Below are 16,340 nucleotides of genomic sequence, written 5' to 3'. Positions count from 1 at the left end.
ACACACACACACACCACAGTGAAACCTGAGCCCACGCCCAGACTCTGGACCAAAGGTCTTAGCAAAAATGGGGGGTTATTGTTGTAGTAAGCAAAACCATGATTCCCCACTGCTAGGGTGTAGTAGCGCGTTCAAATAGTGTCTGTAAGACCACAGGAAGACATTCGACGTGCTTACAGAAGCATGATAAATCAAGCTTTGCATCTACATTTTTCTGCTGCAAAATTCTACAGAAGAGGTTTTAACTCTGTGGTAATGTGCTAATGCATCACCCATTTTGCAAGAGCAAGCTTTTATCTTGGGACTGTATTGAATGGATGAAATAACTGAGATAATTCAAGAGATGGACACAGGCTGTCTAGCAGCAAGGGTGCGGCATCAGCCAGACTGCTGCTTTGAACAGTTGCTTAGGATATGTCTGGAAGTGTCTATTTATAATCTTGTAATAGCATCAATTTAAATTTGATTTAACAAATGCAAACCCTTTTTGTAGCAGCGTTCATCAGCTCCCGGCTATTAAAAACTCAATCCCTCTATTAAAACCATCTTTCAAACGGAATTAACTAAATCATGATTTTCCTCATTTAGGTCATTTTGTTTTTTGAATATTACTATAATCTCCTGTATAATCACACTCCTACTGTAAACACAATAGTGCGCTGGCTCACTGTCAGAGAGGTGGCCGGAGTCAGGCAGACCGTCTGCGAGAGAATGCTGATGGAGTGCAGTTAACGGGGCAGATTTTGGCAGTCTTGCCCTGCAGCTGTCGGTCTGGGATCAGCTGTACATAAACTGCTAAATGGCCCATCCTTGTCATTCTTGACAATTACAGCACATATAGGCTGAAAAATAGAGACTTGCTTCAGTTGAACATAAACAATATTGTTATAGAATATATATTAAAAAAATGACATGCTCTTGATATGCAGAGCTAGTTTTTACAATCTTGAAAGTGATTTATTAGTTATTTAAAAAAACTCAAACTCAGAACCCAGGTTATTATTTTACCGGTTATTAGCTAATTGCGCTCCCTTTACCTAAGTTCACTGTAAATTTATAAATGTCATATAAGTGATTCTATAATTGGAGATCCATTTTGCATTTAAAATGAAAAAAAAAAAAGAAACTGTTCGCTAACAGAAATTATTTCCAGTATCTCACTGAAAACATTCAATTTTAATAATTTAGTTAGTGCTTGCCAAACACAAGTTACTTCCATACTACTGTTAACATTGTTACTCTACCTTGGTAAGAGGGTTTGAGGTTACAGAATTTACCATTTTAAACGTTTTAGCCAAAAACTCCACTTGTTAGCATAAATGCTAAGTGCACATGGCACTAATGAAATCATGATTAAAAGACGTTTAAACAACCCACCGTGTGATCAGATAAATTATGTTTTCCTTTTGATATTGTGGTAACAATTTTAAGGTTTAACAAAATAACTCAGTCTGAGATAAGAACTTTTTAGATTAAAATATTTTCTCAGAGAGGGCACACATACCTTTCAGTGCTTTAGATCTTATCAGTGAGGGAAAGTGACATCATTTCCTGTGTCTTACAGTTTGACCCAAGATTTATGGGCACACATTTAAGATATAAGTTATTTTTAAACAATTTAATGTAGTATAATTAGGAAAATTACTATATATAGGACTTTTATAAATTAAATAAATTAAATATTACCAAAAGTAAAGTAAATTTTATATTTTGATGACACAATGATACATGATGGGATAAAAATACACTGACTAATTCGGATAAAAAGATATCATGATTTTCAGCTATATCAGACACCTTTTACAGAAATTATTATATTGTTATGGCCTGTTACATCTTGTGATCCATGTCAATGAGTAACAAATAATTAAACGAATAAAAAATATAACCATTTGAAAAAAGCAGAAACAAATGACTTTGGACGCCAAATCAAATGTACCTGCAATTAAATAATCACCCACATACAAGGTCGAATTAAAGCGGCATATGGAAATGTGATCACATTGTACCATATTTCTTATTCTTCAAGTGTCATCAAGTGCATGCAGGCTCATAGGCCACACCCACACCCGCTCGCGCACTCGCGTGTCTGTGTGCGCGCTCTCGACGTACGATACGCACAGCTCAGCATCAGCAACGGTAGGTCTAATCTGTCATATAATTCTTCAGATGTTTGATTATTGGCATATATGGTTCAAATATCTTGATCTCTGACCGAGGTTATTCATTCATGAAATGTGCAGTATTGCTGATCTAGTAGCCTATCGTGTCAACCGCTTAAACTGAATGGGTCTGTATCGCTTTTGGCTTGTGCACGGATTTATCTAAAGGTCGCCGAAACCCAAGCTGTTGTAAAGCGTGCACGATTATGCCATCAGTGAGAGTGCATGAAAGTAGTAGGCTACAGGATCGCACTGTACGAGGAATCTAAGATGCTAAGGTGATAAGCAAACATCTTCGACAGCATAAGGGAAATATTTGAGCTAGAACATGAGGGAGAAAATGTCATTTTATTTATTATTTGGTTCCTCACTTTTGCTAGATTTGTTTTCTATTTCAGCCCATTTTCTCAAGCCACTACAGTTGCGGAATTTACATTTTTTTGCTAACATTAATTATCTGGATTTTGTCAGAAATCGACACAGAAATCCAATTTTGTGGAAACACCTTATTATTTCATCTTAATTGTGATTCTGATTATTATGGGATGCAGCAGGGCATCTGAGGAATATGTTACTGTAGCGCGCGCGCGCTCGAGTACGCGTCACCGCGTCAGATAAAAAAAAATGAGCGCCGATTCCATCCACAGGCCAGATATAAATCTCATAGATTAGTTAATTAGGTATCTCTGTGAAGCAGAACCAGAGTGATGGACTGAGATATTTGCTCGTTGTAAACTATTTCATCTTAAAGGAAAGGAATAGTTCACCTTGAAAAATCAGTCATCATTTAGGCTACTCGTGCTCAGGCTGCTATATTGTTTCAAAAGCGAATTACTGTGGGACACATACGGAAACAAAGATCATCTCTGGGAAAACATTAGCATCTTTTATTTTATTTTATTTTTTATAGAAGAAAGTCATAGAGGTTTGGACCAGGTTAAGTAAATGATGACAGAATAGTCATTTCATATGGACACACCTATGTGTCATGTGAAATGATTATAAAAAAATATTGTCTTCAGTATTCATCTTGTTTGAACGATATGCTCATAACATGTCAGTTGAGCTGATACAAATAAGTGCTACTTGTGTTTAGAACGGCAGTGATTGAAACATTTGCAACTTGTGATGATCTCTGATGTGGATTGTTTAAAAAAGATATCAGCCATTTGCTTGCTGAGGTCAGATGTATTGATGGAAGGAGAGATTTTACTTCAGCACCATCCTGTCCCCGTTTCAAATGACTGTTTGTGTGTGTGTGTGTGTGTGGCCTGGTAAACCCTACATTATGGGGACAAAATGTCCACACAAAGATGGCAATATCTGAAATCCTTGTTCTTGCGGGGACATTTTTTGTCCCCACGAGGAAAACAGCTTGTAAATCATACTAAGTAATGTTTTTTATTATTATTATGTTTTTGGGTATAGGTTTAGGGGCAGGGTTAGTGTATGGGGATACAATATACAGTTAAAAATCATTATTTCTATGGAAAGTCCCCACATGAAGTCCCCACATGTGTGTGTGTGTGTGTGTGTGTGTGTGTGTGTGTGTGTGTGTGTGTGTGTGTGTGTGTGTGTGTGTGTGTGTGTTACCAGTCCGTTACACCTGTGTTATCATTATTGTTCAAAGAGCATGGCACGACCAAAAGCACAGGCACTGTTTTTTGTCCCTGGTCATTAATCCTCAAAAGCGATTATGGATGCAAATTATTTTAGTATCATTTTAAATGGTGCCTTGAAGCTTTCAGTTTATTTGCATGTGGTAACAAATCATTTAAAAAATGGGCACTTTAAGGCCAGTGCCCCTCTCTGCTTTGTACAATTTATCCCTTTTAGTCATTCATTGCATTTAAATGAGCCATTTGTATCAAGTCAACTCGTATTCCGCATGCATTCGCTCCAGTTGTTTACAGCGTAATGGGGTCCATTACACCGCAAGAGCACATGTATATGAATGAGAACTCAACACTTGTCTTGCTTTTCTATAAGGGGACTCTGTCTCCCTTGCTTGTTAACAAGTATTTGATCGAGATAAACTTGTTGCAGTGGTTTCAAAGCCACGGATAGGCCAGTTCCAATGTAGTGCTCAGAATTTCACTGCTATAAGATTAAGTGGCTTTAATAAGATTGCAGCTGCTTATTGAATCACTACCCCTAGATAACGGTTTAAAAAGTGTTACACACCTCCTCTCCCTCCTCTCCCTCCTCTCCCTCTCTCTCTCTCTCTCTCTCTCTTCCTGTCGTATCACACACAGTGTGCACAGCGATCAAGGACAGGGCAATGAGATAACATTGGCTCAACAAATACTTCTCTCGTACAGAAATGTAACGGTTATCTCGGTTGTGTTCAACATGATTAAAATAGTCGTGATACAACAACAGCTGAACATTTTTAAAATGTGAAAACTTTTGATTCACTTTAATGATAATGAAGTGTTGAAACATTCAGCCACGAGGCGATCACATTTACACCTCATTTTTCCCCGATGAGTGAAGAGCCAGTCTTGTAAGTAAGTGTAGTTGCAAATAGAGTCAGGAGCAACTTTCTATCTGGTGGAAAAGCTAAATTAGACCTCAGATGTCGCTCATATTGCCACATCTACTTTGAAATTGTGATCTTTTTACACAAAAGCATGTGTCACTGTTCCAAAATGAGCTAATTTGTGATTTAGGAATAAAGATTTTGGAGGCATCAAAGGCAGATATTAACACTCTTTAAGCCTGCGAGGCAATCAGTCAGTTCCACTCAAAGCGTGTCAGTCGCCTGGATAACTTGTGCTTATCATTTAATCCTAAAAGCCAAAATTGCTTGTGAAGCTTAAAATGCACAGAGTAAAGATCTTCTCTGGATTGTTGTCAAATCTGCATTTGACTTTTACCGAATTAGTCTTAGCAAGTGTAAAATACATCTGACCCCATTTGTCAGTGTTTTACATTCTCAGTTGAGTGATACTGAATTAGCTAATTTTAGAAACCATCTGCCGAGCTGCTAAATATTACTGTAACTGTGTACATGATTCGAGTGAATATAAATCGCTGATGAAAATAAGTTGTTCTGGAATAATATTTTATATATATATTAACAATGGGCAATTTATTTATTGTCTGGGACTGAAATAACAGAATTTCATATCATCCAGATCATAATAGACAGAGCATATGTCCTGATCATTTGACTTCTTAACCATATTTAGTGTAAGCCGATAACTCACAGAATAACTCATGCTGGCTAATTGTTTGTGGAAAGAGCTTCATTTAATTGTTTGCTTTACAACTAATTTGTTCCATTTATTATCAACTTACAAATTAGATCATGAAATAAACAGATTCCTAAATAAAAATCTATCTTTGGAATAATATAAAAGCACAAACCACTTCCACATCCTGACATGAATTAGAGTAGAATTTACAAATGCATTTCTTCAGAATGTAGTAAGGTGTGTGTGTTGTGTGTGTGTGTGTGTGTGTGTGTGTGTGTGTGTGTGTGTGTGTGTGTGTGTGTGCTCAATGGCACAGGAGACCATGCAGCCTGATTTAGCTGTTCATAATGCTATCTGTTCTCCATCTCAAAGCAACAGCACATCTGAAGGTCATGTTGACAGCTGTCCCAGAGCATCTAATTGGTTCTGAAGGGAAGGATGTCATAATGATGTCAAATGTCAGATTTCAACCTATCATATAAAGGACCAGAATTATTTGGAGTTGAATATAACAGGCTACAATTCCTAGGTTTCCTTTTTCAGATAAACATTGAAATCAAATTATGCTCAGAGTCTGAAGGTTAAACTGGGTCAGCGCTATTTTTAGTCCACTGCTACCATCCAGAGTCCATAGTGTGATCTGCCAGAAAAGCTGATTCACACTCCTACAAACAATTTTTGATTAGACAAAATTTATTTTTCATTATGTGGAAGTTTATCCAGACATGCTTAAAATGTTTAATTTACCATAACTAAAAAATAAATAAAAATAAATAAATCGGTCATACCTTCAACTCACCCTCATGTCATTCCAAACCTGTAAGACTTTCATTTCTCTTTGGATCGTTTTGATGAAATCTAAGAGCTTTCTGTCCCTCCATTGACAGCTACGCAACTACCACTTTGACGCTTCAAAAAGAGACTCGATCAATTTATATGATGAACAGATTGAATTTAGGCTTTTATTCAAATATAAACATTGATCAGTGAACATAATCAGAAGCTCAACTGAAACTGCTTGACATGTGATGATAAACTTCTTGCGGAAGCTCAAACGTGCGTATGCGTAACACAAGAATGAACCTCATTGGTTCTCGCACGTCTTCGAGTCTCTTTAGAAAATTTGGACTAAAACGCTCAATACATATGGATTAGTTTTACGATCTCTTTATGAACTTTTTAAAGTGTCAAATTTTCAGTTGTGTAGCAGTCAATGGAGGGACAGAAAGTATGAAAAAATATCTTCCACTTGTGCTCGAAGATGAACGAAAGTCTTACGGGTTTGGACTGGAGCAACATGAGGCTGAGTAGCCTAATTAATGACCGAATTTTCATTTTTGGGTGAACTAACCCTTTAAAGGTGACATATTATGCCCCTTTTCACAAGATGTAATATAAATCTATGGTGATAATTTATTATAGCTTGTCAAATTTTCCCCTTTTTGTGTGTGAGCAAAAAAACGTGACTTTTTGTGTGTGTCCCTATAAATGCAAATGAGCTGCTGCTCCCCCCTGAGGAGTTACATTGATTCATCTCATGGACTCATGTTTAACTTTTACACAAGTTGACACAGTTCCCTGAGGTCTTTTAAGACAGCTGTGACATTTTTTGGTCAAACAGTGTTCTGTGCTCGTCTGTGCAGCCAACGACAGAACAGTTTGCATGTAGCTGTCACAGATAAAGGCGTATTTTCTTTCTAAATATGTCAGTTATTTATTTGTGATAAGGTATTGTGTTTATTACAAATGTTGTGTAATGTGTTATGAATGTTCATTTGGAAATTGTAGTTGAGTATTGCAGTGTTGGTAATAGCGACACCTACAGGTGAACAATGTGTAGTGTTTTAACTTGTCATGTGATTTAGCTAGCTGTGTGAATATCAGAACCACGAGCGAACTAAGAGATGTCTATTTAAAGAATATTTGCATGGAAAAAAAATGTCTCCAAATGTCTTTTAATGTCCCCTGGATTTCTGAGTAGAAGGCGCACATGGTATATGTGTTTATTTTTTGGATTTCATCTGTTAATTTGCAAGTTAATGTGCTTTATGTGTCACGATGTTCAAGTGGTGTTGAAATAAGGTCTCGATGGCGTGACGCGAGACTTCTTATGCAAAGAAGATAGTAAACATTAAGACTTCAGTTGAAGCGTGAATCAGAAGAAAACCTTCAGGAGCCGCTATATTGCATGTTTTGCTCGAACATTTGCCATTGCGTTATAACTGGTTATACTATTTTCGCTTGCAAAAAACAAAATGATGGCGCCGTGGAAACGTGCAGATTAAGGGGTGGTAATATCATAATAAGACCCCCTTTCCTACGTCAGAAGGAAATCTGATCTGCCTATTTTTTTAAATGCTTGCAGAGAAATGCTTACCAAAACAAAATTACTAGGTTGTCACTTTTCCTGGGTTGGTAGATGCACCGAGGACCCGTTTATAGCACTTAAACATGGACAAATTCAGATTTTCATGATATGTCCCCTTTAAGCTACTGTGAGTAGCCTATGTGAGGACTCGGAGCCCAGTCAAATCCTCAGTGTGCTATTTAAGTATACACGCCCTTGCTCCTATCTCACTGCTGTGACAATTACCCTATAGAAACCCTATAGAAAGATCTAAAGCAGTGACGTTTTTAACAGCCAATGAGAGCTATGTGCTTATTATAGCCTAATAATGCACAGAGTCACATTTTTTGTGTGTGTGTGTTTCAACTGTGCGTTGATGGATTTACATTTTCAGCTAGAGAGAGGATTTTTTCACCCTTTTCAGAAATGCTGCAATGCGTCGTGCAGCACCAAGACTGGGTCAGTGTAACGCAGCTGGCGGCAATAGCCAGCTCACCATCCCCATGGCAACAGCCAATAGATTTGCTTGCAGGAGCTTTGCAATATTGTTTTGATTGCATGGAATTGAGAAGACTGCTTTCACAGGATTAGTGTATTCTTGCACAGGAGCGGGAAGAGACAATGAATGGAAAACAGTAATTAAATGCATGAAGGGAGTAATTGCATCATTCCAGTAGGGTGCAACCTTTATCTCTAATGTTTCTCAATCCGATGCAAAATTCTTCAAAATAAATTGTATTGTCAATAAAAATGTTTTAAACGTTCGTTGTTTTCAACAACAAAAAATTATTTTCTTTTAGGACAGAGACTTTTGCAATACAAGAGTGATGTCCTGGAGACTGTTGTGTTGGTGAATCCTTCTGAGGAGAATATTGCTATAGAGGTAATTTAAAAAAAGCCATTTTTTCTCTCTCCAAGTTCTCTCTTTCAACATTGTATTTGCATGCAACCACATACGCATCTAAGATATGAATTATAAAGTTAAACTGTTAAAGGGACAATATGTACGATTTTTGCATTAAAATATCCAAAAAACACTAGCACAGTGTTATATATTTTGTTTACTGGTGTAATTACATTATCCCAAATGTTACCAACAATGTTTACATCAAGAGAAATCCGCTATTTTAACCAGTGTAACGTCCCTTCTGTCACCTGTCAATGAAGCTACATCAAGCTACACTTTTGTTATTGTTTTGAATAAGCAACCTCTAGCAGTGAAACTCACATACTGTGCCTTTAAATATAACAATAAATGCATTATCTCTCTTTTGTAGTTCAGAACACTGCTCTGTGACTCAGCAGGACATAAGTTATTGGTCCTAAGTGGGCAAAGTACTGAACAGACTGGTGACATTATCCTGCAAAGTGGAGTGTTTGGTTGGAAAAAATTCTCTGACATTCTCTCAAGTCGTAGGGTAAGTACCTATTGAACCATTACCAATCCTATAATACTTCACACAGAACTTAAGCATTTCCTTTTTATTAAAATTAATTGAACTTTTAAGAAAAATGTTCTTTCTCTCTTTCTTTGTAGATTAAAGATCTCTTAAACCAGCCATCCACAGGTCAGCAAGCCTGTTTGACTGTGTCCTGTAAAGGAGAGGGGGGCTGGAGCTCCCTAGGGTACATACAGGACAAGAGCTTACTGAAGTACAGACTGAACCCTGAGCCTGTGTTGCCTGAGATGGAAGGTGTGAGCGAGTTTACAGAATATGTCTCTGAGACAGTGGATGTTCCCTCTCCTTTTGAGCTCCTGGAACCACCAACCTCAGGAGGGTTCCTCAAGTTGTCCAAGCCATGCTGCTATATCTTTCCTGGAGGACGGGGCGACTCAGCTTTGTTTGCCGTCAATGGCTTTAATATTTTGATTGATGGGGGATCAGACAGAAAGTCTTGCTTCTGGAAGCTGGTCAGACATTTGGATAGGATTGATTCTGTTCTCCTTACCCATATAGGGGCAGATAATCTCCCTGGCATTAATGGACTGTTACAGAGAAAAATCGCAGAGCAGGAGGAAGAGAAGAGCCGTGGTTCAAATACCTATGGAGACTGGATGAAAAACCTGATCTCACCAGAGCTTGGTGTTGTGTTCTTTAATGTTCCAGAAAAGCTGAAGATGCCTGAATCCACGCTGAAAGCAAAGAGGAGCATTGAGGAGGCCTCTCTTACATTGCAGTACCTTCACAAACTAGGCATCAAACCTGAGCCTCTATATAGAGTTGTAAGCAACACAACTGAGCCTTTAACACTTTTTCACAAGTTGGGTGTTGGGAAACTAGACATGTATATTCTGAATCCTCTGAAGGACAGTAAGGAAATGCAATTCTTCATGCAGAAGTGGGCTGGTAATAGTAAAGCTAAAACTGGCATTGTCCTGTCCAATGGCAAAGAGGGAGAGATTTCTGTTCCTTACCTCACATCAGTGACAGCTCTGGTTGTGTGGGTACCTGCCAGTCCAACTGAAAAGATTGTGAGAGTACTGTTTCCTGGAAATGCCCCACAAAACAAAATATTTGAGGGGCTGGAAAAGCTGAGGCATCTTGATTTCTTGCGATATCCAGTTGCCACTCAAAAGGACATGTCATCTGGAGCTCCACCTCCACTGATTAAACAAACTAAAATGAAGCTGAGAACTGATAGCAAAGAAAGTCTCAAATCATCCACTAAAATGTCTTCCACTACAAAAGCGAGCAAGAAAGAGGCAAATGAAGATATTGAGTCAAAGAGTGAATCTGTAAAGGAGAACTTGAAAGTTGAAAAGAAAGAGAAGAAAATGAAAGAGACTGTTAAAACTCCAAAACCACTGAAACCTAAGATGGCGTCACCCGATTCACTTAAGCAAGAGAAAAAGAAACTACTGAGGGAAAAATCTCCTAAAAAACATATTAAGGAGAGGGCATCTAAGATGGAGGAAAAGAAAGATCAGGAAAAGATAGACACAAAGAAAGAAAAAATAGATGTAAAAAAAGACGGCATAGTTAAAAAAGAACTCAAAATTAAAGAGGAGAAGAAAAAAGAAAAAGAAAAAGTTAAGCCAGAGTTGAGAAAAATCACAAAACCTGACTTAAAGCCTTTCACCCCTGAGGTCAGGAAGACTCTGAACAAAGCAAAGGTTCAAGTAAAGCCTAAAACAGAAAAAACGAAAGCTGCAAAAGAGCAAGAAAACAGGCCAGCTGCCAAACAAGCTTCAGTGGTGAAACGGGAGAGTGATAGGTCCTTAGTCTCCTCTCCAGAGGATCTTACCAAGGATTTTGAAGCCTTGCGACTGGAAGATGAGCTTTCCAAGCCCAAAGAGAGCAAAATACTCCCAAATCTTCAGTCTGCAGTGGACACTGTTGTCCCTCACATTGAATCTCCTGATGAGGGAATAACTACAACTGATGTTGAGACAGAGTCCCCTCATGAGGAAAGTGTACCATATGGAGTAAACACAAATAAACACCCCTCTAAAGCCACTGATAGATTTGAGGATGAATGTGCTACTACAGAAGATGACATAGATGATGACTATACCACAAAACTGAAAAGTGCTAAAACATCTGACTTTGTGGAGATGGGTGAAGTTCAAAAATGGCAAGAAAATGCCAAAGAAGATAAAGAGTTTGAAATGAAACCCAAAAAGAGTGAAAGTGAAGAAGATGAGGATGTGATTGAGAAAGCAGAGCTAGAGGAAGCAGAGGATATAGTCCATGAAACAGAGCTCAAGTACAAGTCAGACGAGGCTAGGAAAGAAAAACTTGGAAAGGACTGGGAGACAAAACAAAGTGACATTAAATCTGCCAAAACGCTCGGTGCTGCAGAGCATGTTTCTTTCATCCAAGATGAGACCATTCCAGGCTACTCTGAGACAGAGCAGACCATCTCTGATGAGGAAATTAATGAGGAGACAGAGGAGAGAATCCCACATCTTCAATATGATGTTGGCTCTTATGACATCTCAGTTCCTGATGAACCAGGGACTTTTGACACCATCCATGGCATGAAACCACCAACCATATCTGTTGCTTCTGAGTTATCATCAAAGGGTTTTGCAGTAGACCAGGAGCCAGTTCTGTCAGCTTATGCATCCAATATAATTGCGGCTCCATTGGCTGAAGAAGAGCATATATCATCAGCCACCTCCATCACCGAATATGACAAATTATCATCCTTTGCAACATCTGTTACTGAAGATCAGTCTATAGCATCTGTGACAGCACCCCCTACTGAAGATGCAGGAAAAAGCTCTTTACTCTTAGATACTATAAATAGTATACCATCGTCCGCACAGACAGATGCCACTCACGGAAAGGAGTACCTCCACTCTGCTGGAACTATATCTCCAACTTCTTCCTTAGAGGAGGACAAATGCTTTAAATCACCTCCTTCTTTAGAGGAATATCTACCCATTGTGCCAGAAACAGAACCTACAGTGAAGGCTACAGTTCCCACAAATTATGAGGATGAAGAGGATGAGGAAGAGGATGAGGATCAGACACCAAATGTCGATATGCCACTTGGAAAGATTCATGAGGGTTACGCATCTGCTACCATGCTCCAAGACATTGAAAAAGCTTCTGTTAACTTTCCCTTATCGGCAGCACCTATTTCTCCTCCTGTGATGTATTTTGGCACACAAGAAAAAGATGAAAAGGGACTCTCACTCTCTAAGGATGAATCTAAATTGGGCGCCTCTGATAAAAGTTTGTCCTTCTCACCAAATTTGCCTTGCACCTCAGAGACAAGTATTATCTCAGAGAGTGAAGAAAGATGCCTCAGCCCAGATGACAGCACTGTGAGGTTTGCCTCACCTACACAATCAGGACCGACCAGCAGTAGCTATTCTCCCACTGAGGAAAGGTCACAAAAGCCACTGATTATGGACAAAGATGAAAAACTAGACAAGGAGACTTTTGACTCTCAGAGGTATATGACTCAAGATGCTCCTGCTGACAAAAAGTCTGAAAGTCTGAAAAGTGTGAAAATAATTGGTGATGAAGTGGACCCTTTTGAAAAGGTGTTCTCTAGCACTAAAACTGCAATATGTGACTCTGAAGAGGATGAAGATGAAGAGAAAGATGATTATTATGGAAAGGGAAGCTCTAAAGTGTGTGGTAAAGCTAAATACATAGAGGAGAGAGAGTGCACTTTTCTGGATGAAGAATATTCCAATGATGCAACACTCCTAAAAGAGGAGAAGCTGTTTGAAAATGAGAAAGAATCTGTGGAAAAGGAAGATAAACCACAAAATGTGACCTACTTGGGCCATGAACACAAATCCCAGATGCTCAGCTCAGGAGAGGAAGATGAAAGTGAAACTGAGGATGGTACTTACTCAAGCGTAAAAGGACCACAGGACAAGTTAGATTCCATGTCAGCAAACCAAGGCAAAAAAGATGTGTCATTTTCAGAGATAGATGACCCAAACGTGATCTCTAAAGACAGCGATAAAAGTGTCCATTTCAACTTATATTCCTTCCCAGAGTGTGAGAAAGGCCTCAAAGGGGAAATTGAGAGGGTGGTTAGGCAAGATACACCCTATGTCGGAAAAAGCTTTACATATTCTGATGTGTATGACAGTAAATCAAGTTCAGTGGATTCCTACTCTCCAAATCTGCCAGCTGAGCACATTTTTGATGATACTGATGTTACTCTAAAGAAAACAGAAAATGAGGATTCCCTAGAATCTCCCACTGGCAAAATGTCTGACTTTAAAGCATCAGATGCAAAGGAAACATCATTAGCTTCATATAGTGAAACACAAAGTGTCTACGGGACACCACAGTTTATAGATAAACCTGAAGGAACATTCTCTGAGAAAATAAATAAAGTTGAAGAAAAGACAATTGAGAAAACCTCACCTGCTTCAGCAGATAGAGACCCCTTTTCAGTTAAATTTGAAAAGCCAGATTTCAGTGGGATGGCAGAGGTTGGTGCATCACAATCAGCCCATTATGCAGCTGACAGCTTCCTCTCTGATTACAGTGCTAAAAGTATGAGTTCTATGTTAGGCCAATCTACATTTAGCACAAAAGAAGTAATACCTGGAAACATGAAGATGTTCGCTGATGGAGAGGATGAGGATGAAGAGGACGATGAAGATGATGAGGATGATGATGAGGATGTAAGTGATAGTGATACTGAGAAAGGTGCCAAAGACAGACAAGAGAAAGATGCCCAGTGCCCACTGACTAGTGCTATTAGCAGTGTACCTACTCAATTCCAGGATGAAAAGAAAGACACCATTACTAATGACTACAGCTTTGGCTCTGAAACCTATGGGAAATCTCTAGGTTCATCAACATTTGAATCCACTCTAAGCCATGAGGGCCCCAAGGACTCATTTCAAACTGCTAAAGGTGATGCCTCATCTTTTCCCAATGAAAGTCAAATGACAATCTCCTCTGGATTTGAACATTCTTCAAGTGAGCAGAAAAATAAGTTTGTAGAAAATGATGAGAAATTTGTCAAGTCATATTTGCCCCTCTCAACAAAGTCTGCTGAAGATAAATACTCTACTCACTATGATGGCAAAGACATTGAGTTTGACAAGCAAAAGACACCAGATGCAGCAGAGAAAAAAACAGCAGACCCTGTTTCATTGGGCATCGGTTACACAACTATGTCAGCTACAGCATACTCTTCTTCCTCTTCTTACAGTCATTCTTCATCAGCTTCAGCATCTCTGTCCACTAGCCACCAGTTTGGGGATGAGTTAGAGACTCCAGCCTGTACTGGAATAGAGTACTCGTCTTTCAAAGATGAACATTCACCAGTAGTTGATTCATCCTTTTCCAGTTCTGGTGGGCAGGTTAAGGATGAATATTTAGAAGTGTCCGAGAAACTAACTCCTGCAACCACTACTGCTGAATCCACCCCTAGTCTTGCAAGATTCTCACCATTATCACCCTTTGAGGAGATCAAACCTTTCCCTCCACATGCTGGAACTTGTATAAATGATAAGAAAGATCCTGCTTATTCTACAAGCAACATCTCAGATCAAGGCCCACAAACTCAGTGCTTTTATAAGCCAGAGTGGGACGAGGACTCTAGATTACAAGCTGAATTTGGTGCAACTGGACCTTATTCCTCAATCCCTCCGACAACACAGAAAGACACCATGCCTAAAGATCTGTATGGTGCTTCATCAACACTGACATTTGAGTGCCCTGAAAAACAGTACTATGAAGACACAGATAGTAGTGAAGAGGAGGATGATTATATGTACGAAACTGAACATAAACTTCAGTACCAAAGATCTACACTTACAGCTCAAGCAGACAAGAAAGATGCCACCTTTTCCTTGGGTGAGACAATAACAAAGGACATATCTTCTGATTTGGGAGCCACTATCCCAGATGCACTTACCTCATATCCTTCTTCTTTCCCTGAGGCCAGAAAACCAGACACAACAAATGGGCCTGCAGAAGTTAGTTTGAGTGCACCAGAGGCTTTTGGTGGAACCAGCAAGTTGGGGATCGGCTTGTCAAAAACGGAGACAAAAGGCCAAGAATTTGATGTCAAGAAAATTAAGAGTCCAGGTGAATGGGAAATGCAGCAGAAACGAGACATCTTCCCAGGGGCATCCCCATCTCACTATCAACATGAAGATGAGTATGAAGAAGAAGAAGAAGAAGAAGAGACTGAGCCAGAGCACCCAGCCCGTCCTCTTTCCCTCTCCACAGACCAACCTTTCCAACCCTCTTATTATGCAGACGATCCAAGCAGACATGATGATGACTCTGACTATCCTACAGATGTTGGTATCCGTCCACATTCATCCAAAGCTTCCCCAGGCTATTCTTCCTGTGAGTACAAGCAGAGGAGAGGAGACACATCTCCATCATTTATCAACCCAAGCTTATGCCAACTTTCAAGTGACGAAGAAAACGAGGAACAGAAAAGCCAAGCATCTGATCAGCAGCAACCTTCTGGGAAGACAAGATCCCACAAACAACCTCGCCACCACTCTCACAGTCACCATGGTGAGGACAGTGAATTGCAACACTTCTCTGGTGCCTTGGCTGCTGGGATTAGTGCCAGTGGGGAGGACACCCCTCCAACTTCTGTCAGTGAGCCGTTGCATTCCCAGTCAGACTCTGATGTTCCACCAGGTATGGAAGAGTGTCCATCGGTCACAGCAGAAAGAAACAATGACTCTGATGAGGATGCAGATTATCTGCCTGTAGATAAATCATCTGGAGCTTATGGGGGGAAGCATTACTCACCTAGGTCACCTAATAAAAATCATGATCCCCTCCCGTCACCAATGAGAGACCCTGCTCCTTATTCCCCTCACCCTGATGTATGTATGGTTGATCCCGAGGCTCTGTCAAGCATAACAGACAAACCAGTCAAGAAAGATACCAAAACAAAGGGTTTACGTAAATTAAGTAAGACAAAGTCCTCATCTCCTGCTCGGAAGACTGACGCCAGGCGGAAGAAGTCCCCATCCAAGGAACCCTCCACTCACACCACCTCTCTTAGGAAGAAGGACATGGATGATGATTTGTCAAGGTCAAGCCACAACACAGGCAAAGGCCTTGTCAATGGCATTAAGAACAGTGCAGGTATGAACAAACATCTTCTATATGCAGATCAAAATGAGCTGTTGTTTTATTTGCCAACTGACAGCTACTTTTTGTGCAT

The 16,340-nt window shown here is 39.5% G+C and overlaps 1 protein-coding gene across 1 annotated transcript in view; it reads left to right on the top strand.

The window, feature by feature from the left end:
• The window catches only part of map1aa (microtubule-associated protein 1Aa), a 29,577-nt gene that overhangs the window by 9,475 nt on the left and 3,762 nt on the right, over positions 1 to 16,340 (top strand). The window contains 3 exon segments of the mRNA XM_079595338.1: positions 8,510 to 8,592; positions 8,987 to 9,127; positions 9,247 to 16,261. Coding sequence (XP_079451464.1) covers positions 8,510 to 8,592; positions 8,987 to 9,127; positions 9,247 to 16,261 — 7,239 coding nt within the window.

The sequence above is a fragment of the Phoxinus phoxinus genome (genome assembly GCF_949152265.1).
Source record: "Phoxinus phoxinus genome assembly, chromosome: 2".
Taxonomy (NCBI): Eukaryota; Metazoa; Chordata; class Actinopteri; order Cypriniformes; family Leuciscidae; genus Phoxinus; species Phoxinus phoxinus.
The sequence above is the reverse complement of the archived record's forward strand: the minus strand, read 5'-3'. Positions and strand labels throughout refer to the sequence as shown.